General features: G+C 38.6%; 3 protein-coding genes, 1 long non-coding RNA gene and 1 other non-coding gene across 7 annotated transcripts; 4 read left to right on the top strand and 1 right to left on the bottom strand.

Moving 5' to 3' along the window:
- Window positions 1-2,510: 2,510 nt before the first annotated feature.
- Window positions 2,511-9,280, top strand: LOC136255363 (carbohydrate sulfotransferase 15-like). Of its 3 annotated transcripts, none has more exons than XM_066048110.1 (2): window positions 2,511-2,609; window positions 7,811-9,280. In XM_066048110.1, exon 2 carries the CDS (start codon window positions 7,856-7,858, stop codon window positions 9,242-9,244), a length of 1,389 nt encoding a protein of 462 aa, XP_065904182.1. In that variant the 5' UTR covers window positions 2,511-2,609; window positions 7,811-7,855; the 3' UTR covers window positions 9,245-9,280. The 3 variants fall into 3 exon arrangements, with proteins under 3 accessions (XP_065904182.1, XP_065904184.1, XP_065904185.1); XM_066048112.1 differs by having other exon boundaries at window positions 2,531-2,619; XM_066048113.1 differs by lacking the exon at window positions 2,511-2,609 and adding an exon at window positions 7,661-7,735.
- Window positions 9,281-13,784: 4,504 nt separating this feature from the next.
- On the top strand, window positions 13,785-14,965 carry LOC136255380 (uncharacterized). Its single transcript, XM_066048141.1, has 3 exons — window positions 13,785-14,187; window positions 14,270-14,539; window positions 14,650-14,965. The coding sequence occupies exons 1-3, from the start codon at window positions 13,833-13,835 to the stop codon at window positions 14,799-14,801; spliced, it is 777 nt and encodes a 258-aa protein (XP_065904213.1). The 5' UTR covers window positions 13,785-13,832; the 3' UTR covers window positions 14,802-14,965.
- Window positions 14,966-15,016: 51 nt separating this feature from the next.
- Window positions 15,017-18,764, bottom strand: LOC136255401 (uncharacterized). The gene is made up of 4 exons (XR_010700881.1): window positions 18,692-18,764; window positions 15,559-15,610; window positions 15,229-15,510; window positions 15,017-15,168 (listed from the first exon to the last, which is right to left on the bottom strand). It is a non-coding gene; the product is annotated as an uncharacterized lncRNA (long non-coding RNA).
- Window positions 18,765-22,782: 4,018 nt separating this feature from the next.
- Window positions 22,783-22,900, top strand: LOC136257113 (U5 spliceosomal RNA). Its single transcript, XR_010701817.1, has one exon. It is a non-coding gene; the product is annotated as a U5 spliceosomal RNA (small nuclear RNA).
- A 1,068-nt stretch (window positions 22,901-23,968) lies between these two features.
- LOC136255355 (uncharacterized) lies at window positions 23,969-26,102 on the top strand. Its single transcript, XM_066048099.1, has 2 exons — window positions 23,969-24,992; window positions 25,040-26,102. The coding sequence occupies exons 1-2, from the start codon at window positions 23,988-23,990 to the stop codon at window positions 25,982-25,984; spliced, it is 1,950 nt and encodes a 649-aa protein (XP_065904171.1). The 5' UTR covers window positions 23,969-23,987; the 3' UTR covers window positions 25,985-26,102.
- The last annotated feature ends 30 nt before the right edge of the window (window positions 26,103-26,132 follow it).

Genomic DNA, 26,132 nt, shown 5'->3' with positions numbered 1-26,132 from the left:
TCGAGCATCTACTAGTAACATGTGCATAAAAAATGGTACTTACAAGGGTTAAAGTTTGATTAAAAATGTGTCCATAAAAATTGTATATTCTAGTCTTGTTAGTCTTGATAGATAGAGATAAATCAATTGGGGGTCCATAATCGAGGGATTCTATTGCTACTTATATTACTACTGTTCCAACATGATTTATTTTACTACTTGTTGAAAACCTAATAGTTCCATTAGCAAAGGTGATGTAGTTTGTGACATCAAAGGATGGAGTGGGATACTTAAGTGGCTTCAGCACAAAAATAATTTCATTAAGTTCAAAGGTATACATTAGGGTAGCAAAAATAATTGGAGCTGTAGTTATTTAAAATAAACTTTGTTAATCTCCTTTGAATCTGTTCAATAAGTGTAATGTTCATGATAAATTTGGTCTCCATGTCATTGAACAGTACATAACTTGTGATCTTATCGAAGATGGGTACAATGTTCCCTTGGCTTTCACTGTTTGGTACCTGCTAAAGCTGCAGCAGAGCACCTCCAACATTCTGTAGGCTTAGGAATTATATTTTTGTAGTGCTGGTCCCAAGACAGGACTGATGATAAATAATGCCGAGGTCCTAAAGCATACTGTTTGTTACAATCTCCATATCAGCTATTTTATATTTTGGTCATGACCTTAAACCTTTGCATTAATTAAGATGTACGTTCTTCTTAGGATTAAAACATCTATACTCCACAACACCACTGAATCTTGAAGGGCAATAATGTCATGGAGGTTGCACATAGTATTATAAATTTTGGTGTCAGCAATGAATAAGAGTTTTACAGATGGTAGCACAAGATGGTAAATCATTCATGTAAATAATAAAGAGTAAGGGCCCAAAGATACTCCTTTGGGGGACTCCATGGCCAGATAGGACCGGTAAAGGAGTAGATAATGACTGGTTAACATGAACATGCTGAATTCTACCAGATAAGTAGCTCTTAAATCACTTCCACAAATTGCCTTGGATACCACAACTGTAAAGCTAACTCATTATGGGGAATGTTGTCAAATGCTTTCTTTATATCTAAGTAAATCACATCAACTTGCTTGTCAGAGTTGTTGCAAACATAGTCCAAAACACTATAATAATTGTTGGATGGTTAATCGTTCATCTGCCCTTTGAGTGCACCAAATTGCACTAAGGCTTAACTAGAAACAAAGTTGATTATTCATACACAAGTTTTTTGATGTATTACGTTTAAGTGATATGGGCCTGTATTTGTTGACTAAGTTCTTTTCTCCGAACTTAAAGACAGGAATGATAATATGGACCGCCCATTCAGATGTTTGCAAGGTAATTTGATGGAGAGGATTGTATAGTGAAAGCGCATTTCAGATAGACTCATGCATGCTCTTGATTATGTTATGTATAGATATACCGGGTATGTGTTAATGGAGACAGATTGAATTAATTGCATATAGCAGGACCAACTTATGATGTTTCCGCTGAATGTTCTATTAGAGTATTTAGGTGACTGCTCTTCGAGTATCTCGATATTGTGCACTCCCCAGCATAGGCGGCGGAAAGGGGGGGGCTAGGGGGCTAAAGCCCCCCCTAGGTCTGCTGAGGGGGGGCTTAGCCCCCCCTCAGAATGATATCACACCGAAAATTATCTTTCTTGGAGTGGGGCTGAAAACCGTGATAAAGATCGAGATACTCTAATAGAGCAGTCACTCTAATAAAGTAGTCAGTGTGTATAGCGAGCTATGTACGGATTTTTATGTAGTTTATCAGCTAGAAATGGTAGCTGGTGAGGTGGAAAGCTCTTGTGAGTTGGTTGTGACCTTTTTTTTTTTTTTTTTTTGGTCTCACCTTACCAAACTATGAAATAAGTCTGGGTCAGCTCAGCGGAGCCCCCCCTCATATCAACTACTTCCTCCGCCGCTGCTCCCCAGCATGATTCATGCAGTATTCCATTCTTGCATAACCTTTACCCAGTAAACCAAAGTTGGCTAATGACTACTTTAGCAACTGGGCATTGGAAAAATTGAGGGGGCACTGCCTCTAAAGTATGTGTGTGTTTGTGTGGGCAGGGGTTGCCCCCTCTATATAGAGTCTATTTCTCCTCCCCTGGGTTTATACTATATCAACATGGTAATTATAATATGAGATTTCTGAATCTACAATTCACAAAGTACTGGATAGTCAGTTGATTATTCAGTTCATTAGAAAGGTTCACTGACACAACAAGCCAATTCAACAATCCCCACATACCCTGCAATTCACCTGCAAAAATAAGCCAAACAATCCGGCATATACCGTATATGTACGAATTTTCAAGGGACATAATTTTTGCGGTTGTGCTTGGCTGTCCACGAAATTTTCATCCTCAAAAATTAATGCTTTCTAATAGGTAAAATAAAGCCGCCAAAATCCTGAAATTTGTAAATCCTCGAAAATTTGTACGTGGTCTATATGGAATCACGTGCGCATGCATATTAATTACCTAGTTACTTCACCTGCACAGCTTTTTGGCTTCGCTCGGGGCGTTATTTGTATGTCTTTCAAAATGGATTATCGTGTTGGCGTGTTGACTAATTTTATCCTTTGACTGATTGTAAAGAATGTTTGCAGGTTTGATTATGTATGTTAACGTTAATTTGTGAATAGCACTGTAATCCAAGCCAAAAAATATATCGACAAACGTACTCAGTCGAGAGTGTACGTATGTAGCTACTGATATAACAAAGAGCCACAAAGCTAGTCCTTGAGTTAAAGTAACTAGACTGCCTTATGAAATACAACGACTCCGGCACAATATTGACTTACATCGGTCCGAGCATCAGTCACTACAGAAAACATAAAGAAGATTAGCTATCTAATTGACGCCTTATGGTAACGGGGAGGGATAGTAATTATCTAGTAGTTTCTCCCGTCCCATTCATCAGTAGTACTCGACTCGCAGTATAGTCTCGCCAGCCAATTTGTATTTTTTTTCTTTTTTAGGCTATCCTTAATAATTACTGAGCTTATACCGGCAATTCAGAAGCTCAATCTCAAACCTTAAATTCCATTGTCACAGCAAGCTCTTCTAAGTGCTATGGATAAGCAGTCATGTTAGGGTATAACAGATTAGAGTGTAACAAGAGGTCATTAGTGATCAAAGGATTTTCAAGCAACACTGGCAGATACGGCGGTGTGTGTGTGGGGGGCAGCAAATAGCTGTCTGCATGGTCACTGTTATACACTTCCAGTGAACACCTGAAATGCAACTAAAGTCACTTAGGTTACATCTTGCTATTGTGCCCAGTAACCATTTCTGTGTTGGAGCAGACTAGCTGAGACAAAGGTTGTATTGGTAATGTCTTTATTTTCCACCCTGGCCACACAAACTGTCTGGCATGCGAGACTAGCTACCCATGCAGGCACAATTTTTTTTCTGAAATAAAGTTGTTAATCAGTAGAACTATAGTTTACTCCCTTGCCCAGCATGTGATCACTTCAGCAAATCTAAATTTAACAATAAGTTCTGGAAGTAGAAGGACTTTTGACTTAAAATAAAAACTAATGTTGTACACACTGATTAATAAAAATAGGACATGTTTAACGGGTTCTTAATTAGCGCCACACCAAGGTAATCATAATGTTTCATGGACTGTACTTTCCCTCTAGCAGTCACTCGGTACATCGAAAATAAATGAATTGTAACCAGTTCCAACTGACTGTTTTATTACAGTATTTGAAATAATGTTTCGTGGACTGTACTTTCCCTCTAGCCATCACCCAGTACATCGAAAAATAAATGAATTGTAAATCATTTTCAGTTCCAACTGACTGTTTTATTACAGTATTTGTCAGTGTTCTATTAGGGTATCTCAATCTTTACAGGTGCAGATGCTAAAGTCCTAAATTAAAGTGAGGGAGCTAGCTACATTTTCCTCCCCTTTGCTACTTAGGGCTGTTTGCTTGATATTATGTGTCTCCAGCTACATTAGCACTGCTATTTTGAGTAAAGGAGGATGAGAAACTAATATTTAAGTTTATATGGCCAAAGTGGTTTACTTTGTGGTCATGACAAATATCATGCAGACTCAGTTTTATGTGAATAATTGAATCATCGTAACAACTTCATAAAGAAATAACTCATACTGTGATTACTGTAAATGTCAAAAATTTGGTATGACTTAAGTTTGGCAAATCAGCATGCAAAACATATAAAAATTTGACAAATTTACCCAATACCAAAGAACCATGCAAGCTCAGCCATCGATCCACCACTGGTAGCGTAAGCACCCGATATCATCAGACAAGTTTCGTGTTTTAGCTAAAAAGAAGGTCCCAGTTTTCACCATATGTTTAGGCTGTCTTTCTACATAGTTGTGATCCCATTTTTTGTAGACCACATGGCATGGTAGACTGAAAAGTAGAAATTATCAACTGCAGGTACTTGTTATTGACCACACATACATTTTCCAATGTAAATTATCGACCAGGTACTAATATCACTGCATCTTAAAAACTCTGCCCTATCTTGCCATGCATATATGATGCAATTCAGTGTTTAATAATGTACGTGCCCCGAGGGGCGACATGCCCACCAAATTTTAGATTAATCTTGTAATTTGAATGCAAGATATAATCATAATCAGTTTAATAAACACGTAAAATACTATCTTTATCATTACAACTGATCATGACAACAACAAAAATTACAAGTCTTTAAGACTGATCCTTGTTTTAATCTTCTTGAAAACTAAACAGAGCAACCTGGCTGTTTTTGCCAGTTCATTACAAGGGCAAACAAGGGTGCATTTGGAGAACTGTGTAGCAACCAGTCCAGCTTATGTTTCAGATCTCATCACAATTGTAACGATCTACAAAACCTGAGGCTGTGTGTTCCCATTGTTTACAGCACTGATATATTGTTGGTCTTGTCCTTTTTGGGAATTTTGTCACCTTCCCCTATACTGAAATGTAGCGACTCACCAACGTGTTATAACACAAACTTGCAACAGGAAACACTTGGCCTAGTATATGCTGTAAAATCCTTTTTGATGGTTGATAACCTATATAAAAGAGAACAGAAATTTAAGAATTCATTATTTTAATTTAAAAAAATGTTGGGTCACAGTTGTTATAATTGGTTGTTTACAGTAGTTGTCTACCTGTCTTAATTTCTACCTTATAAATACAAGTTCTAGTTTAAATCTTTTTGATTAATGATGTGCCTGTCAGTGACTAGGGACACGTTGATTTTGCTGGCAAAATTTTTGGCATTATGGATGGGTAACTGAATAAGCAATGAGCAAAGTACTAGCATAATACGTGTAATTTCTGTGAAGTGGACATAAACATTACATAAAGAATTAGATACTCTAAATAAAACAGTCACACGTGATAAAATACAGAGCAAGTGGCAATTGAGATACCCTAATAGAACAGTCAGGTATATACTCTAATAGAACAGTCACTTTAAGGTGAAACTGTAGCTTTGCACTTATAGATGGTCAATTAACAAGGTTTAATACTAAGCAAAATAGATAATTCTTATGCAAGATATGGAGCATAACAGATAAAACTAAAAATTGCTGGAAAGAAAATAAGTGGAAAGAAAGCAGAATAGAATAGACTAACCCCTTCGATGACATAGTGAGTCAGGGCTTGCTGTTCATTGTTAATTAACACCAATGCAACTATTTCTTGGCTGCCACCTTTGATTTTCACATTTTAAAATCCTGGCTTTTTGAATGTTACACCTTTTTTCACAGTTTGGCTGCTTTGGTGTGTATCATCTTTTCCATGTGCCACCACATGTGTTTGAAAGATGCGACTATGAATCATCCATGAGAGTCCTGATGATGTAAAGATTTCATGGATATCATGTTCAATTACAACTCTGCATATGAATTGTCTTGGATTCCATCATATCAAGGGTGGCTCCAGAAACTGGTCAAATATATTCAGGCTATTAAAAATATAGATTTGCAAATGTTCAGTCAACCACCATAATGAAACAGTTATAATTTAATACTGTAAGTATAGCTACTTAATTTATCAGTAACAACAAGTGTCACATGAGAATTCTCTCAGATTCAATCCCAAATATTCATTTTTTTTCTGTGGGGAATGCCCCTATACAGCTAGACCCTCATGGCATGCCTTGTATGCCAGTGTGCTTTGCAAACTAGGGTACAATTAAACACTTTTAAATGACAGCCACTCCACTTTAGAGGAGAGTACTGTTCTCTGCCCCTGGAAAGTGAAGACACCTTGCTTACTACATACAACACATGTTTACGCTCACAGCAAGACACACAGGTATGCAATTAGCTCCTTGTGCATGATTTTATTGTACATTACAGTGAATACCAACACACTTAGGGTCAAAGAAATTAAACCTTCACTTTGCACTCATGTCGTGGAATTATCTTAGGGGGGATGAACTATATCCTACTATACATGATGGAAATTAGAAAGGGGATGTGAAGGGAGGGGACAGAGGATGCTTGGCCAAAGCTCATAACAAGCCAAAGCTCAAACAAAAGCTTGTGATACTCTTCTAATAGAGTGGTCAACCACTCCAATAGAACAGTTTTATTTTATATCATACCGAAGTATGTACTTGTGTTTAGTCAACATAAGGGAAGCTAAATCCCTCTTCATTTTCTAGTCAGTGAGATACTTTAATACAACGGTCAACATACATAGCCAGGTTCATGCATGCAAGGGTAAAATTAATAATAATGAGCCACCCTTGACCTTACCACACCCAGAGTTTTACCATAAGGCAACTTATTGGTAAATATAGTTAAAGATCAGAAAGTTTGTGTAAAGCAGGTAATTTTAGCGATGAAGGATGCTTTTCTGGGGTTCTGGGAGGATGCCTCTACCCAGGAAATTTTTCTAATTTTAGTTCTAAGGTAATATTATCACTGTTTTTTATTTAAAGCAAGTTAGATTACTCCAATTAAATATATAAGTTTTAAAATTGAGATTACGAGATGACCAAATTTAATAACAGTAGCAGATCAAAAACATGTAAAGTGCCCTGATACGCATTTGCTTTGTAGCAACAGACAGCCATGCACACTTTGCTTGTTTACATTCACTGTCACTCACATACACCTGTGATTCCTCAGATTACTTATTTAACTCTTACAAACTGATATCACATGCTATGGCTTCATTCAAACTGTTGGGGAATAACCTTGGTGTGTTGTAAGAGATGGAGTCACTACACTGTGTTTTATTCTCCTTTGTATATGCATGTCACTAAGGCACATTTTAATGTGAATATGCATGCAGCAGAGACTGGAATGATGACTACATAACATAGACCCCTCATGTCTTAACTACATCCTCATATTATATTTTTGTATTGAGAACCTGTATTATATAATAAAATATCTTCTACTTCTTTGAGAATAAATCACACTTTGGTACTTTGATCCTTGACTTATCCTGATAATTATTATAGTTGTAATAGTTTTTAGTGTTGTGTGTAGTTTTCTATATGGTGTTGCTATGTATGTGTTGTGTCTTGTGTACTCCAGTACGGAAGAACGGCTTTGCCGAGTACTGTGAGTTTAAATAATTAATCACATTTTTGTTATAGAATAAGTTATATGGCATGTCTTTAGGGCATTATTATTGAAATATTGTTATTGTAATAGTTTTTTTTCCCTAGAAGCTAGCTGTAAAACTGAAAGGTCACTATTTTGATGTCAAATAGTTTTGATTTTTTATCAGTACATCACTAGGTGCGGATAGCATTATACAGCATTACGATGCTGTAATATTTTATTGTTGCAATATTTTTGATCTTACCTTTCCAGGTCACTATAACTTCTGAGTGTTCTATTAAAAATTAAGCAGTCACAATGAAACTGAAGAAGAACTGTCAGATGATATGCATTGCATTCTTTGTGACCATGGCACTTTTGTCTTATGTACTGTACAATTCTTGTGCTGTTAACACTGCTAGCTGTTCCAATTTAGTAACCAAGCAGCCAGAAGTGGTTCCTCATGATGAAGTTCTTAAATTGAGTTTTTCTAAGAGTACTACAGTAAATAACAGTGTAGACCTCACTCCAGGGTTTGCAGAAGATCTTGTCAGATGTAACAGATTGAATGTGATGGCGCTTGAAAGCTATGCCTATCGATATGATGCTTTACGCCTGTTTATTCCACCTTCAGAGCAGTTTTTAACAGATTTTAAAAACCCTTGTTGGTATGTCAACTACACTTTCCCCAGTAACTTTCAATATTTGCACTATTATAATCGACGTGATATTCCTTTGAGTAGTGACTTGAAATTGTTAAGTCATTTTACCAGAACAGACAGTAAGCCAGTCAAAAGTTTACAGTGTTTACCATATTTCTACCTTGTTGGATTTCCCAAATGTGGCACAACTGCACTAATGCATTACATTCAGAAACATCCAGAATATATTCCTTCTTGTACAAAGGAGCCTCACTGGTGGGGAAACTACCATATATTAGGTGAAAAAAACAAAGATGTTGCCTCAGTACTATATTATCTTAAATGTTTTGATGATGCTGCACAAAAGATTACAAGGCTTCCAAGAAAAATGATTACTGGTGAAGGAAGCACCACCACTATATGGAAAAGGCCCATTTATGTGAACCATGACAGTGATCGTCTTGCTTGTGAAACACCTTTACTTATAGAATCAATACAGCCAGGAGCTAAGTATATTGTTATGATACGTGAGCCAATAGATTTCTTGTATTCAGCATTTTGGTATTTTTGTAAACTTATAAAGAAGAAAGATCCACAAACCTTTCATGAATATGTGGAACGTAGTTTGGAATGGTGGAAAACCTGTACACAGAACTACTCAACAGTGCAGTGCGTGTACAATACACGCATTAATTCATCCGATCCAGGTTGTGGAAGGCTGCGCCAACTTGTTCATCCATACATTTTTGTATCCATCTGGCTTCAAGTAATTCCAAAGGAGAGAATGTTATTTGTAAAAACTGAGGAGCTAAAAAAAAAACCAGTTGATGTTGTGAGAGAAGTTTACAAATTTTTAGAAATATCACCTCTTAGTGACAAGCTCTTAACAAACATTGTGAAAGTACAACACATCAATGAACAGAACTTTTTGCATAGCACTGAAGATCAGACTTTTGAAATGCTACCATCAACAAGAGATCTGCTTCTCAAATTCTACAAGCCATTTAACGAAAAATTAGCACAGTTACTAAATGATGGTAGATTTTTATGGAAAGATGTGCATTAATATATATGTGTTGCTGAAAGCATATGCAAGACTGGCGACAGGCAAGTTATCAATTACTCCAATAGTATGTGGGGTGGTTAATTGGGCTTTCATCAACATCTGAAGCACACCAGTTAGCACGTGTGGCAGGTTGGGTTAAGGGTAAATCACTTTCCCCTGATATATGCGTATAATCTACATCTGCATTCAATTTTAATATACCTAACTTGCATGGCTACAAGCTTGGAAAGCACACAATATATATGTGAAGTGTTCCTCATGTATCATGTATGGTGTCAGTGGTGCGTGCTTTATAGGCAACTGCTAGATGGGTAGTGTAACAGTTAATATACATGTCTAGTCTGTGGCTTTGCCTATAAATATAATTCTTTTACACTTGTCTGCAGTGAAGAATTTAAATTGCTGGGTTTATAGGCTGAGTTACCAGTGAGGTTTTAAAATAGTTATTTCATACACTTAATCTGGCCATGGATGTTTGGTGAATATGTTTTCTACATGAATACAAGGTTGGTTCCCATTCTTCACCACGCATGGCACAGAGGTAAAGGTGAGTGAATTGTGGTTTACAGCTATGTACATTTGCAATCTGACACAATTATTTAGGTGATGTTGTACTCTGACCCATATGTTATGCAACATTATTATATTATTCCCTTCCCCTCTGAACCTTATCAGAAACACGATAAAACACATCAGTATTAGCTACCAAGACTGATGTATGTAAAAATTTCATTCATATACTGTGCATGTGGTACATAGTAAACTGCTGCATTCCTTCAGTAATAATACGCAATGTATGGGAAACTGAAGGACTGTGGTCTGCTTTTGTGGCATTACAGATATGGCTGAAAATATGCCAGATCATGTTAGTGGCTAGCTAATATAGCTATGTGGACTATAGATATAACCGTGTATAGATGTAATTCAGTGTTATTTGTGTACTTGTATGTGTGGGTGGTGTAATGTATGCTATTGTCTTGCTTTGTGTTTATCTTGTATTTATCTTGTATATTTTTGTATGCTTAGTTTGTTGTTGTTGTTGTTGTATTTTTGTATCACTCCAACAAGGAGGAACGGCACTGTGCCAATAGTTGAGAGTATAAAATAATAAATAAATAAATAAATCAATCAATCAATCACCGTAATGGTTGGATGCAAGCTCACAGTGCAATCTCTAAAACTGTGTGTCTCCCAATTTATATTCCTGCGCATACACTGACAGTTTTTCACACATATACATCTCAAAATGCCCTCAACATGACAAATCGACTTATTAGCGTTTGGAAGTGTATACTCCATGATGCCTAATATGACACTGATGCAATCATTATATAAATGAGTGTAATGGATGTTTTATTTCTAAACTTCTGCATATACACAGACTGAGACCTATATATTTGTGTTGCTCCTATATGTTGATACAATGTTCCTTGGACAAGTGGTTCTTGAAGAGCACCACAGAACAGAACGATTATCAGTATAGGCACTGGTACACAAAGATGAAAGTAACTGGATGCATGGGGTTTTGACAGTTGATTATAAAACATCATTATTGGTGAATGTGGACTTGAGAAGCCATGCAAGCTATTCATATAGCATAAAGTGAAGCAGCCTGGCAAGAAAACACATAATTATCATAATTATCTCACTTATGATCACAAGATGATGAAATATATCTAATAATAGCAATTATAGCAATGCTAAATATCTAAAAATAGCATGTGGTACAGTGTTGAAACCGGGTCACTACTGCTGACCCCGGATGACCCACTGACACGAGATTGACCATCTTTGCACATGCATGCGATCCTATATCACGTGATTATCATTTCAGGAGACAATCGGTCGGGCCATAAATAATATATACTTTGCCCGGGTAAGGTATTATATTATATGGTCGGGCCCATGCAACATAAAATCCAATAGGCCAGGTATGGCCTAGCTACGTGGAACCAAACCCACTGACTGATTTTATTTAAATTATAAACTTACCGGCTTAGTTATTATTTATTATTATTATCAATGTTATATAAAGAAAGGGTACACAAAAGGCTTATAGCCTGTACAAGGTGGTCCCCAAAACACATACACAGTACAAATAGCAATACAGAAACATTGACTAGCTACAAGCAAACAAAAACAACTATACAAAAAGTAATACTAAGTGAGAGACATGAGTTAAACAAGTAACATCGGAGCCGTGATCTAAATAAGCGTGATGGTAAGGACAAATTTCATATGGGATTGAGTTCCAAACAAATGGCGTGTTCACGTAGAAGGAATATCTGAATGCCGCGGCATAGATGAAAGAACATCGAGTCTGCAAAGTCAGTGGATGAGATCGTGTAGAGTTAGTGTTAAGATTAAAGTGGTGACAGGAATTGATTGGAGTTTGTTTATGCATAATGGAGTGCACCATAATGACACTCTGGTATTGTTGTTGCGATGCCAGCGTAGGCCACTTCAGTTCCTTCAAGTAGTCATCACTGTTCTTACTCCACCTGTACAAAGTGGAGTCATATCTACTCTTAATCCATCGAGCAGCTCTACGCTGAACAGACTCTAACAAGTTGATATTCTTGGTGGTATGGGGGACCACACAGTGCAGCCATATTCCAGAAAGGGTCTCACTAAAGCCTTGTATGCCAACGATTTTGCAGCATCAGTGCAGCCATACATAGCACGACGCAGCCTATTTAAGCATATAGTGAGGCTTTCTGAACAATTTTCTGACAATGGTCCGTCCAGTTCAATTTAGAGTTGATCAGTCACAACCCCCAAATACTTTGATCTTAGTGACCCAGCTAATGGCAATTAAATCTTTAACCCTCATAAAAGTGAAGCTATTAATATCACAAATAAGAGAACACCAGTTTCCTTTACATATTCTATTGGACTGCAAGCCAATGAAGAGACCATGTAAAATGCGGGACAATCATCTTGGAGCTTTAAACAATCGTCCTGTGTAGATACTTTAGCGTAAAGTGATAGTTATCACATAACTACTCATTTACTAACACAAATCGAACGCTCAAAACGTAGTTTCGCTCACTCGAGACTACCCGAAACAGTGCCTAATATTGCACGCCTCGGCTTTAATTAATCCGGGTGTGCGAGTGAAAATCAGCTATTGGGATAATTCCTCTGGTGATTAAACTCTTCGAGCTTTAATGGTGAAGATACTCTAAACAAAGTAGTTCTTAGTACTCAAGAGGTTTGTTTCATTGCAGGGGCGGTGGAGGAGGCCAAAGAGTGAGGGGGCCAGGCCAGCTATAAGTCGAAGACAAAAAAAAAAGGTCACAATTTGCTGACAATAGCTGCTCTCCACCAATTACATCTCCTTATTTATAACTACACATACATAGCTAAGTAATTTGCTACACTGCTTCTCTGATACTGTGACTGCTCTATTAGAGTATCCAGATCCCGACTGTTCTATTAGAGTATCTCGATCTTTCTTGTAAACAGTGTCCCAAAAAAGTGGGGGGGCCATGGCCCCCCTGTCTCCACCGCCTATGCTTCATTGTACAGTAAAACATTACGGTACTGCAGAACACCCTATATGGTTCATGCAATGCTTTTTGTAGTTGTGGCTCTTTTTGTATGGTAAATATTTCAGTAATAACACTTTTATGTACTAATTATTATTATCATTATCAAATCGACCTACCTATACCCAAATTTTCTGAGAATTTGCCCGCGCAACATAGGATCCAGTAGGTATGGCCCTACTGTGAGTTAGCAGACAGTAATTGGGTGTGGCTTCGTGCATATCTAGTATTCCAATTTCTCGATATGTTAAAGTGGGTGTGGCTCACAAAAGTACTTATCCTGCTGCAAGACTAGACTATGTACAACCCGTACAATAATCGACTAGTGGGCGTGGCTCCAAGTAAGCTTGCAGACAGCAACGGACACGGTTTTATGCTACAGACTGCACCTACTAATAAATGGGCATGGCTCACGAAAGAGTAGTCTGGCACCGCCCGCCCCTTCGCAAAAAGTAAGGGTCTGGTGAAATACAAATACCTAATCATTTCAAAAGGAATTCAATTAGACAGCTCACGTAATGCTTGTTACGTCAGATGATTGCACTTCAATTCGAACAAAAGCATTGTGTTGCCAAGGCGATTTCTGTGTGAACGTCATTGGCATGCACTAATTGGCTAGCGCCGAATCTGGGCGCTAGAAATGATTTAGTATCTGTATTTCACCAGACCCTTACTTTATGCGAAGGGGCGGGCGGCGCCAGACTAACGAAAGAGCTGCGCGACTATCGTTAAGTTTCCACCCTGAGTTTCCACGTCGCCAAACTAACAATTTCGTTTCTCACGTGATCCAATCCACAATCCGAGTCAGGGACCCGGAGAAAATGTGACCCGGTTTCAACGCTGATGTGGTATTAGTGAATCTTCGAGTGAATCTCCTTGGGCTGTCCCGCTGATGTAGTAATACCACATCAGCGGGACAGCCCAAGGGGATTCACTAATATTAGTGAATCCCCTTGGGCTGTCCCTATACGTAATAACTAATGTTAATATAAATTAAAACTCTGCATAGTTATGAATAGAATAGAAGCCTTACAGCGATGAAGTGGAAATTTGTTTGTTTGCTTTTGATTTTACTGTTTGACAACCTATATGCTAGAAGTCCTGGATGTTCTCCAACAACATCCACATGTCAACTAGAGGGTCAGAGGGTACAGCCAACTCAAAAATGCCTTGGTGACCAATTCAGGATATCTTGTCCACCATACCATGAATGTGATGGTGAATATGTTGTTGATCACTCTGACCATCAGGGTGGGGAGTTTGAGGAGATCAGTAGAGGACCTTACTACACTACTGTAAACATCACAAGTTTCAGTGATGGAGGATTGTACAGGTGTAGGAAGATGTGTCATGATGGCACTGTTGGTCCTCCTTGTAATTTAACAGTAGAAGGTGAGTAATTACCACATAAATAATAAATCGTAGAAACATACTGTTCTATCTCTATACCTACCATTGATTGTCCCTTATATAGTGTTACCAACAAGAATAGAAACAGATTTCCCTGAAGCATTTCATAACGAGAGGTACATAGGGAAATGCAGAACCACTGGAAACCCAGTTCCCATATTGCATATCGAACCAGAAGCACCACTGAGTGACTGTCCTTATACTGTACACCATAATATCAATGGGTACACTGTGGAGGCTGTGATCAATATACCCAACATCAATATGAAGTGTCAGAGATTGCATTGTGGTACAACATTTCAGTCAGAAACTATATCACTAAACATCATCACCGGTAAGCAGTATGCAAACATATGCCAGTTGGTATATATCAGTACTTAGCTATGTATACTAACTGTGTATCTTATGTCATATTAACTGATATGGGTAACATTTATTTTGTAGCCACGAGAGTCCCAACTAGTGAACAGCCGACACAACCAACAGATACTCCCGCAGTTCCTACTAATATGACTGATAAAAGTGCAGCACATATTGTGTTAAACACTACCACCTTGGTGTTGTTGATGTGTAGTGTAGTCTTATCACTGATATAGTGACTTGATGGTACAAAGACATGGAGGTCAAGATGATGGACAGGTAGGATGAAGCCACAACAAACTATACTTTGTACATTGAGCTGTTGATACTGATATTGTGACATTAATTAATGACTACTGTATGTGTTAATTTAATGATGAAACCGTTATTTTTAAACTTATTTGTCTTTCCCCTTCCTTTAAACTATGATTAACCACATGCACCTATGATGTCATTCTATTTCATCATAAAACATTATTAATACAACTGATCATGAAGAGGGGCATAGAAGTATCTAAAGTGCATCACTTCTTAAAATTTGTTACAGCATTGCATGGAATGTCATCTTCTATGTTTCCTGCTCTAGAGTACATTCATTTTGAGCTGAATCGAGAAATTTTAATATCTTATGAGTGGAACACAAGGAATTGAAATTTGGCTCACTTGTAATACTGTAACTGACTAGAAAAAATGTCTTGAAGCTCTTTTCTTAATGTTGTACTTGTACATTTGGAAAAATATTCACCTTGTTTGTTAAAAGATTCTGAAACATAGCACATTTCAAATGTAACTTACCGCCTTGTGTTTGTTGGGTAATAAACTAAGAATCAACTATAACAAGCAGACAGTGGTTGGCAAAGTACCCATACATTTCCATCTGTAGACCACTGCCTAAATGGTCTGCTTCGCAAATTTTGGATAGCAAACATTGCAGCCAACAATGGTCTAGGGATTCTTTACCAACAAGTTTATACAGTACAAAAGAAAACATACCTGAATTGCATCTCATTACTACAGCTGCATCCATTAGTACAGTACAATTGAGCTAGAAAATGTACAATATATCAGTGACTATAGCTTCAACTATTGTGTGAAGGAGCTACACCATTGAATTTTCCCTGCTTTTTTGACCCACAGAAGTTGTTTGCTTATGCATAATTTTGTGAAGTAAAAGTTATCGCTCTATAAAGTAAAAGATTGTCAGACTCTGATTAAGCCACCCAGTATACTCTGATAGAATATTCATAAAAATCCATCCATTAAATATAGTTATTGGCTAAACAGGAAACACACCTGTTATTGTAGGAACACTGTAGCTATGTAGCTATACATCTAAAAGCTGCTAAGGCCACTTCAACTAAATCTTTTGTTTCTCGGGCCCGACCGACCCTATATTTTTCAGCATTAAATAATTATGTTAATAACGTGATCATCTTGCAAAGAGTGATAACGCCACGACGGAGTTGCAAATTTACCTTTAAGCTCTCAAAAAGTAAGTAACACTGAATATATCACCATATAATTGCCTACTCACAAGTGATACAGCAACCGTAATGTACCTTAGCCACCGTTTGACTCGCAAAATCACTCTTCAGCTAGCAAAATAGAATATTTTTATTTTACCGACCTTTATTTGGCTGAATTTTTCCCAAGAAACATAAGATTTAGTTGAAGTGGCCTAGGTCTCAAAATGATTTATCGGTATGTAAATAGCAGCTACTGTTCATTTCCTCCCTGAGACTTGTAGTAAATGCAAGTTACAGCATCTATGTTTTAATACACAGGATCAGCTTCTGGTGATTCATTCTGCATGATAGAACATAGAACAGAGGTTGGGATAAGACCATGACGAATGTTAAGCTGGGGGATACAAGTTCAACTCGAGAAAGTGGTTGTCATCAATCAACACTTCAGTAGCAAAGAATGAACAATAATGAACTGTTGCACACTTATAATAGTCTAAACGTCAAGGGAGGTGGCACTCCAATATACCCTGTACTCCAACTTCGTCCTTGGTCAGTGGTCAAACTCAAAAAGTAACTAAAGTCCGTGCTGGACTTTGACCGAATTTTTGTAAAGTTTTGTAAAATTACAGTTATGTTCTAATTCTAAAAGTGTCAATTGTGGTAAGCACTTTGCTTGACTTTCTTTTGAGTACAGGATATATTGGAGTGCCACCACTTGAAACGTGGCAGGACTCTGAGGACTCTCCTGTCATACTTATCAAAGTCTGATACAATTGCTAATTATCAGCCATAACTCAATCAGCATGGATAAAATTAACTTGCCCGACAACGTGGTCGCTTTCAACAAACTTGAGGCATAGTCTCGTGTAGCCAGACCCCTTTGTTTCTTTTGTGTGGGGGCGGGAAAGAAAAGGGTCTGGTGAACATAGTATAGTATCATTGCTGGCCTATCCCGAGATTGTGGGGATTCTACTGCACAGCTTGCAGATTGTTTGTGGGTGCGAATGACGTGTTTTGTTAACCGTTGCATCATTTGCGTCCTGTTGCCATAGATATAAAGTGTGATCTACATCATTTGTGTTCTATTACCATAGCTACTGCTTTTATATCTATGGCAACAGGACACAAATGGTGCAAAACACGTAATTCGCACCCACAAACAATCCGGAAGCTGCGCAAATCCCCACAATCTTGGATAGGCCAACGATGATGCTATACTATGTTCACCAGACCCTTTTCTTTCCCGCCCTCACACAAAAGAAAGAAAAGTGTCTGGCTATGCGAGACTACTTGAGGCGAGTAAACTCGTGCTCCAATAGCATGCATATAGAGAGAAAATAAGATGATACATACAATACATTATTAGTCCTTGGTCTTGTGCAACCACAGTCAGATCAAGCAAAATGAGATCTTGTGGGCACGGCAAGGAGTGTGAACAGCAACAACAATTATTACAAGACAAAATTAAGTTAAGTGCTCGGTTGACCAGTCACTACAATTCCTGGCCAAGAAAATCTTTTGTGAACATGTCATACATTGATGAGCAGCATTGTCAAGGATCTGTTGGATGGAAGATTTGGTGGTTACAGAAAATTGTACAAAGTCAATAAAGTTCTTGATGTTCAGAATGGAAGAAGGTAGGTAGTGACCTAGCACACTAATTTCAATAGTTTCATAATAGTTTGGGATCTGTAAGTGATCAAATTCCGCAAGCAGTTGATGATACTCAGCCTTGTTTTGTTTTCTAGACCTAGCAGATTGAATGTTGTGTTCTGAGTCTAGAGGGCAGGTTAGTTCAAGTAAAGCAACAGTGGGTTTGCCTGGTTATATACAACGATATCTGGCCTGTAAGGTGTGATTAGTATGGTAGATGGAATAGTGGCTTGAGGTGCTTCACTAGCTCGTAAACCCTGAAGGTCAGCAAAAACATGGATAGATGGATTGTCACTAAACAATTCTTTGAGTTTAGAGGCCAGAAGGTGAAGAACTTGATCGTGACGGTACGTATATCTCTGTTGTGTTAAGGCAACAGGACAGCCACCTAGGATGTGAGCTGTGGTAGGACAAGTTGAGTCACACAAAGTACACTTAACATCAGATTGAACACACCAACGCCTTAAGTTAACTGCAGTTGGTAAGGTATCTGAAGCAACCCACAAAAGAAATGACAACTGCCCAGGATGAAAACCAGACATCAGCCGGTTCCATGTTTTGCATGATTCCTCTAACTTAGCAGAATCTCTAAACTTACATTAGACTGCAGATGGGTATCACATCGGGACTTACCGTTGTTACATAATAAACGCTTAGCTTTAACATACAAAGATCGAGCAGTTGGGATTGAAGATAGTTGCTAACGAGCAGACAACAGCAAAGAGTATTCATCATCTTGTATTTGTAAAGAGACGTACTCTCGCAAGCTGCAGTTGCAATCCTAGTTCTTGAAGGCGATGGTCAGAAGAAGCACTGACACAAGCTAGTAAGCTGAGCTTGGCTTCTCGGGAAACATGTGTAATACTAGCCTAACTAGGGCAGCAAACACCAGGATAATACAGAATTACTCTAACATTTTGTGCCCCACAGAAGTTGACTATGTAACTACTGTGACGTCATACACTGGATGGTGGGGACATTATTCTTTAAATAGATAATTAAAGTACCTTTGATCCTCGCTTTGATCATCAGTTCTTTCCAAGACAAGCTAGTGCACTTTAATTAGAATATGGTAGTTTCGATTGTGGTATTAAGATAACTGAGTACTGTTACACTAGACCACGTTTACAGAGATTAGAAGGAAGATTAGAGATATCCTGTTAGTTGTATAATATAAGATATGGCAACAATACCATCATCCCAGGACTGGACAGAGTTTGCTTCTTTGCCCACTGTTTAAGTGGATATTATATATACTACGTAGTACACACTATCTATGCTATAAACCACCTAGTCTGGCGTAGCCGACCCGCGCGCGTCACCAGACCCTCGCGTTACGCGCGCGGGTCGGCTACGCCAGACTATAAACCACCTAGCTTCCCTGCTGCAGATTTATACAGAAAATGATAAGAGTCGTTATCTGCTAGTACAGAACATGGCGTACTTGGGAGCGACCAAGGATTTTTTTTTTTTTAAATTTATTTATTAATGCTTTACAGCACAAGTGCTGAAGGTCTGTAGGACATCTGGTCCTACAGCCTGCTCAAAGACTTTAGCTACTTAAGGTGTGTTTGAAAAGTTGGAGAAAGGAGAAAAAAATCCATGACTGGACCTAGGTAGCCTCGAACCTGCAGCCATCCGATTTACGCTCGAACGTTTTTGGATCTCCTGTCATTGTGTGGAAGCATTGAGGAGTAGGTTAAACAGTGTGCGTGACTGTGCCAAAAGATTGGCAGCCATTCAAGCCATTATTTACCTGGGCACAACCATAGCCAACTGCCTAAAAGTGTTTTCAGCTTGTACCTTCATCTTTGAAGCTGCAAGAATAGCAAAAACATGAATTTGTGCTGACTTAATAGTGCACTGACACTAACCCTTAAATTTTACTGCGTTATGTACAGTATGCAAGAAAATAATAGAAGAATACAGAATAATGCAAACAGATGCGGGCAGTGGACAGGAAACAGAATTTATTTGGAGCCGTGGCCTTAAGGGTGTTGTGATTTGAGGAGTTGTGCTGTATACTAAAAAGTGCCACTTCATATAATATTATAGGCCACTCCTAGTCTCACATGGCCAGATCACTTTTCCTCCGTCATGACACTTCGATTGGACTGCTACTCTAAAAAGAATCTGTAGTAGTTAGCATAGGCAACTCGTATCTAAGACCCCTAACCACCGTGGTGGGTGTTATTGGATTCCAGAAAGTTTTTACCCACTACTCAGCCCACAGACGTTCAATATTCAGAATTCTAAGTCTTTTCAATATAAGTATCATTACGTGTGGATAGAGCTTGGAGTAGAGCCTACTTCGCTGTTGAGGAGTACCGACAGAAGAAAATGGTATGGTATAATACATGAGGTCATAGGTAGGGTCCGCAATCCGAAAAATCAACTTTCACAAATCGATCCCCCTACCATTGTGGGATGTTCATTGTAGTATCCCATTGCTAGATCCACCATGGAACCGGAGGCACGGTTGTTGCCTTCACAGAACTATCGATTTTAGTATTTCGTGAGATGCAAAAATTACTTTTAAAATTTCTGGCTCCACACAAAGAACAGGTTAGAACTTGCTGCTTAGCTAGATATTATCTAGAGTTAATGTAGTTAAAAAGTACGTACAGTAATAAGCATAGGCGTAGCAAGATAATTTTAGATAGAGGGGCTCTAGACTCGGTATGTTAGAGCACAGTGTTGAAGAAAGAAGAAAAAAAAAAGGTTGACACCTGTTGCCCTCCACCAAATATAGATTGTATCATTGATAAATCACATTAAAATCTTTATTTACAACCTCATAGTTTGCTGCACTGCCTCTCTGAATAATGTGACTGCTTTATTAGAGTAATTGACTGCTCTATTAGAGTATCCAGATCTTTTACAATCAGAAAAACGAAAGGGGGGTCCAGCCCTCCTTCCCCCCCCATGGATTGCTATGCCTATAATGTAAGACTCCAGTAGTCTAAGCAAGCAAGTTATTTCTAGGATAGCTTCATGTATTGTTCTTCATGTGTAGGGTTGTGCAGTAGGAAAAACTGTCCTAACTAGCTAAATGAAACAGCTATACATTGGGGTACATGCTTTGTTGCACCTATAGCCTCATACTGTGTGTTTGGTGCCATTCTTACTTTTGATGTAGTGTTGTAGTATGTTATGTTATTATCAATTTTGTCAAAAGACCGGGTTGTACAAAAGGACAAGCCTGTAGGCGTACTTCCCACAAAAGCACATACACACCAGAAATTACAAAAACAATGACATAAGCAAATACACCTGTAAAACAAAACTACTACAAGAACAAAAATAAATACTAACAAAACAAGAACATTAAGTATACAGAAGATTCAAAAAAAGAAAACGACGGAGGGCTAAACGGAACAAGGGTGGCTGTTTAATTCGCAGGATGGTATGGGGTATGGTATTCCACAGAAATGGGCTGTTCACAAAGAAAGAGTAACGAAACGAATTGATAGACGATGTCACAGGCCGGAGAGATAGAGGGTGACACCTTGTGGGAGCTTGGGACAACTGAAAATGTTCACTAAATGGTAAGGAATTCCTGTGGTAGAGACTATCATGAATGCAACAAATAGTAAAGTAGTTGTGACGCTGTTGAATGGTAGGCCACTTTAATGCTTGGATGCAGTAGTAGAGGTCTCCTATGATGAAATATGTCAACAGTAAAAGTTAACAACAATTGTAAGGAATTTACAAGCTAGTTTAGATCATTAGAATAAAAACAAAGGGGATTATCACTGTAATTAATTCCACTGAGAACTACATTATAGTGGATTATCCAAACTAGTATGGACTGTTCATTATAATCAAAAGTGTGTTAGATCAAACACAGTTTGACCAAATGAAAGACAGCTTTTCCCTAGCACAACAGCAATTCCAGTTCAATTACTCTATTACAGCACACACTGCATATTCTAATAAATGCACATCTTATTATGTAGCGAAATACTCTAATTGAACAGTCAAAATTGGTGATTGAATAAGGAACATCATTGTACCATTGATTTTTGAATTCAGAAATTGACCTAGTTTACACAGGGTTCAAGCTAGATGACTTATGATTTGATGCCGGGTGTGTTGTGGCTTAATATTTGAATTGTCCAATTATATCAGTGTGTGTCTTATTCCTTTGCCAGAAGCATCAATCCATTATCACATAATAAGAATTCATTATTAATAACTACACATTACACACATCAATACTTTGCATAATTATATACTATCATGCTGCAAGCATCCAATCACATACAGCACACACTGCTCAACATATTATCTAGTACTACATGGAGTCAGTACCTGCTGTTGTGCTAATTGTTCTAGTCATTCAATTCTTGATCCAGCAAGAGTGTTAAGATGTTCTGATAGCTGTTCAGTTGGTAGAGTTAGTACAAATGGCTGCGTGCACTCTCTTTTTGGGATTAGCCAGTGCTTACTATATGGATATACTGTATATAGAACATAGAGCTATTACTACACTATGTCCTATATGGAAACCATGCTACACCACAAATACTCATGCGACAAGCATACATCAACTGCTCAGAGAAACAAGACAGCTGCTCAGTACAATCTTTATTCTTTCCAAGGTGCTGTACTGGTACCTATCAACAGCATACACCCTAAATGCTAGAATTAACACCTCATTTATGTGTATACAGCACGTACAACTCCCTCAACAAGTGAAAAAGCAGTTGTGGTAAGGATGGGGCAATAAATAAACAAAAAGAATGAAAGGCTATGAATCAAGTAAACCATTATACAAGTTCCCATCATCTGTGAGGCCAATGGAACTGTCAACAAATATAGTAGTACCTAACAGCTAAATAGGCTGTTGGCCTGTGATGTACAGTACAATCAGCACAGTTCAAAGGAATGCCCAACAACAGAACAAGAGAAGGAGATGTTCTGCTGACACTACAAACACAAAATGGCTTCAACAATTAGTCACAGTTTACACAAAGACACACTGGTGTTAGAGAAGCCACATATGTGTCATGATGTTGGTATGATGTTATAACTCAAACCCACAATCACATCCATCATACTAGGGTATATATTAGACGAGGCTGTACCTGCCCAGTCACTCTGGTCTTCCTTCAGAGTGAATAAATCTTTTGCCTTTTAACAAAGATTTCCGTGGAGGAGGACACATAATGAGTATGAAATGATTATTTTTTATTTGCCCCTTAACTGGGGCCCAAAACTAAAAAAAAAACTAGCCTAATGTATGGTGGTTGAGATGTAGCAAAAATACTGACCATCTAGTTTGGCTGTACACATATACAGAAAGATGGGAATAGAGCAGAAATATAGTGCATGTAATAGGAAACTTGTTCAGGGTTTTAGAGTTATGCAAGAAAAAATGCCAGTATTGTAATTGAGATATTCTAATAGAGCAGTCAGGAGAGTACTCTAATAGAACATTCATAACGGAAAGAATAATGTAAAAGCAAGACAGTAGTGGTTTGTTCTCAAGGGAAGAGTTTTTGTGACTGAAAAAACTTTGAAGGTAAAAAATCAGTCACGAAATAGACTGCTGACAGATAATTCTGAATGGAAAAACAAGAATAATGTGTTATATTATGCAGTGGCGGAGGAAGTAGTTGATATGAGGGGGGGCTGGGCTGACCCAGACTTATTTCTATAGTTTGGTAAGGTGAGACCAAAAAAAAAAAAAAAAGGTCACAACCAACTGACAAGAGCTTTCCACCTCACCAGCTACCATTTCTAGCTGATAAACTACATAAAAATCCTTTCATAGCTCGCTACACACTGACTACTTTATTAGAGTGACTGCTCTATTAGAGTATCTCGATCTTTATCACGGGTTTTCAGCCCGACTCCAAGAAAGATAATTTCGGTGTGATATCATTCTGAGGGGGGGCTTAGGCCCCCCTCAGCAGACCGAGGGGGGGCTTTAGCCCCCTAGCCCCCCCCCCCCCTTCCGCCGCCTATGATATTATGGTACACACATGGTATTTATATGATGCCTCAATCATTTCAGCTTTGGACAGATTCCATGGAGTCACCAAAGAGACACTCACACAAGCACAGAAGAATTTTATGCCGGAAAAGAATGAGATGGTGACTCGATGTTTGGAAAGGATCATTTACGTGGTTGGTCTATCAAATCATTGTCATGTAACATAATCATACCATCCAATTTTCCTGCCTTCATCACAGTTTTGTGGTTAACTGATTTTTAATTGCATGGAAAAGTGAAGCATGAGCCACACCCACTGTCGGCACTGATGCGCAAGCGCAGTTGAAAATTTTTCATCAAAAATGGACAGCGCCAGTAGATTTGAGAATGAGCTTCTCAGACGGTTTTACCTCACTGGAGTGAGGCCAAACGGAAATGATATTGGTGTTGGGTCGTATGGAAGAGTTTTCGAGGTGGAATATTGCGGAACTGTTTACGCGGCAAAAGAAGTTCACTCCATTTTAGTGCAAGGGGTCACGCCAGAAGAATTCGAAGCTACAAAGAAAGCATTTCTTTCCGAGTGTATTCAGAGCGGGGCTCTTAGTCACCCAAACGTGGTACAGTTCCTAGGAGTATACAATCCTGGTGGACAGTCGCGATTACCAGTTCTAGTGATGGAGAGGATGGAGGAGAGTCTCACGTCAGTGGTGGGGAAGTACCCTAATATTCCGATGTGTGTGAAGTTGTCTATGTTAGTGGATGTATCTAGAGGATTGTGGTACCTGCACAGTCATAATCCTCCCATCGTCCACCGAGATCTTTCCCCCAATAATGTCTTACTGACTAGTCAGTTTGTGGTAAAAATCAGTGACCTAGGAGTAGCCAAAGTAATAGAAGCAGACAGCAAGAAGACAAAGACTCGTGCTCCAGGAACAGTAGACTTTATGGGGCCGGAAGCTTTACTGGAGACACCAGAGTATGGTCCTCCCCTTGATGTATTCTCATATGGCGGAGTGATACTTCATGTTGTAAATCAAGAATGGCCTAAACCACTACATTATGTGGTGACTGATCCTAAGACTAGGAGACGAATAGCTTTATCAGAAGTAGAACGACGTCAAGAACATGTAGAGAAGATGAGAGGAGCTCCATGGCCAGCTGATGTACGAGTATTAGTTGAGCAGTGTCTTGATGATGATCCTGCCAGACGTCCTCCAATATCAGATGTGTCAGAGAGGATGAGGAGGATGAAAGAAACTGATGGTGGATGGAGTCCAGATGTGGCCATGAACCCCATAACATGGCAGGTAGAACAAGTGACCGAGAAGTTGGAACAACTTGCCACATCACCAGAAGTTAAAGCACAGGTAAGAAATTGTCGTTACTTTATTTGTTGAAGTATCATATCACATAGCAACCAGTTGGTATTCATGATATTTTCAGTAAACCAGTGGAGGTGAAATGGGATAAATTAGCTCCTCTACTGGTGGGTCGAATATCATGTACTGTTGTGTTACTGCATGGATCAGTTTATGTTGGTGGTGGCTTTGAGGGAAGAAGTGTCAATGATGACCAGGTCAGCTACAGATTAGATGTTTACAATTTATCTACCAACCAGTGGAGCCCCTCCCCCATCATCACACCATATTATGCTTATGCTATGACTGTACTGGATGATAAACTGATCACTGTGGGGGGTCTAGTAACTGATGATGAGGCCACCGACAAGGTACTCGTTCTTGATGCTGGACAATGGAAGGATTACAGTGAAATGCCTTTTGCCAAGAGTTGTGCTACTGCTGTTGGGTACCATTCCATGTTAATGGTTATTGGAGGAAAGGCCAAAGTGAAAGGTAAATGGACAGTAATATCAGCTGTTGAGCTACTGGACACCACCGATGGATGTTGGTATACTTGTAACAACCTCCCAGCACCACACTTCCAACTACAAGCTTCTGTTGTGAACAATATCCTGTACTTGTTGGGTGGATTTAATGCACAGGGGCAAACATCTTTACAAGTGTTTTCTTCTTCTCTGGAGACACTCTCAACTCACCAGTTAAAGTGGCAGTCTGTCACTGATACTCCATGGCATTTCTCATCCCCTGTTGTTCTCTCTAGAAAATTCTTGTTAGTAGTTGGAGGAAGTCCCTTATCAGATCCCACCATCCAATCTAGTGGGGTGCAAGCTCTCAACCCCTCAACTGGTTTATGGGAACTAATAACAAATATTCCAGTACCAACTCGTGGTCCAACAGTAGTGGGTGTGGCTGATAATAAGCTAATTGTATTGGGTGGAACTATTGGCTCCAAGCAAAGGCTGTACTCCACTAACATGTGGATTGGTACATTTAAGTGACCTCACTACTTGTGCACTTTTCTTTTGTAGTATTTAAAGTACATTATTGTAATCACATGGCATAATTTGCTTATTATTATGCAAAATAATTTTGTGATAATATCATGTAAAATTAATATTACCCATATTTGACTGGTTATAATAGTCA

The sequence above is a fragment of the Dysidea avara genome, chromosome 5 (assembly GCF_963678975.1).
Source record: "Dysidea avara chromosome 5, odDysAvar1.4, whole genome shotgun sequence".
NCBI lineage: Eukaryota > Metazoa > Porifera > Demospongiae > Dictyoceratida > Dysideidae > Dysidea > Dysidea avara.
This window is presented reverse-complemented; position numbering and strand designations above follow the sequence as displayed.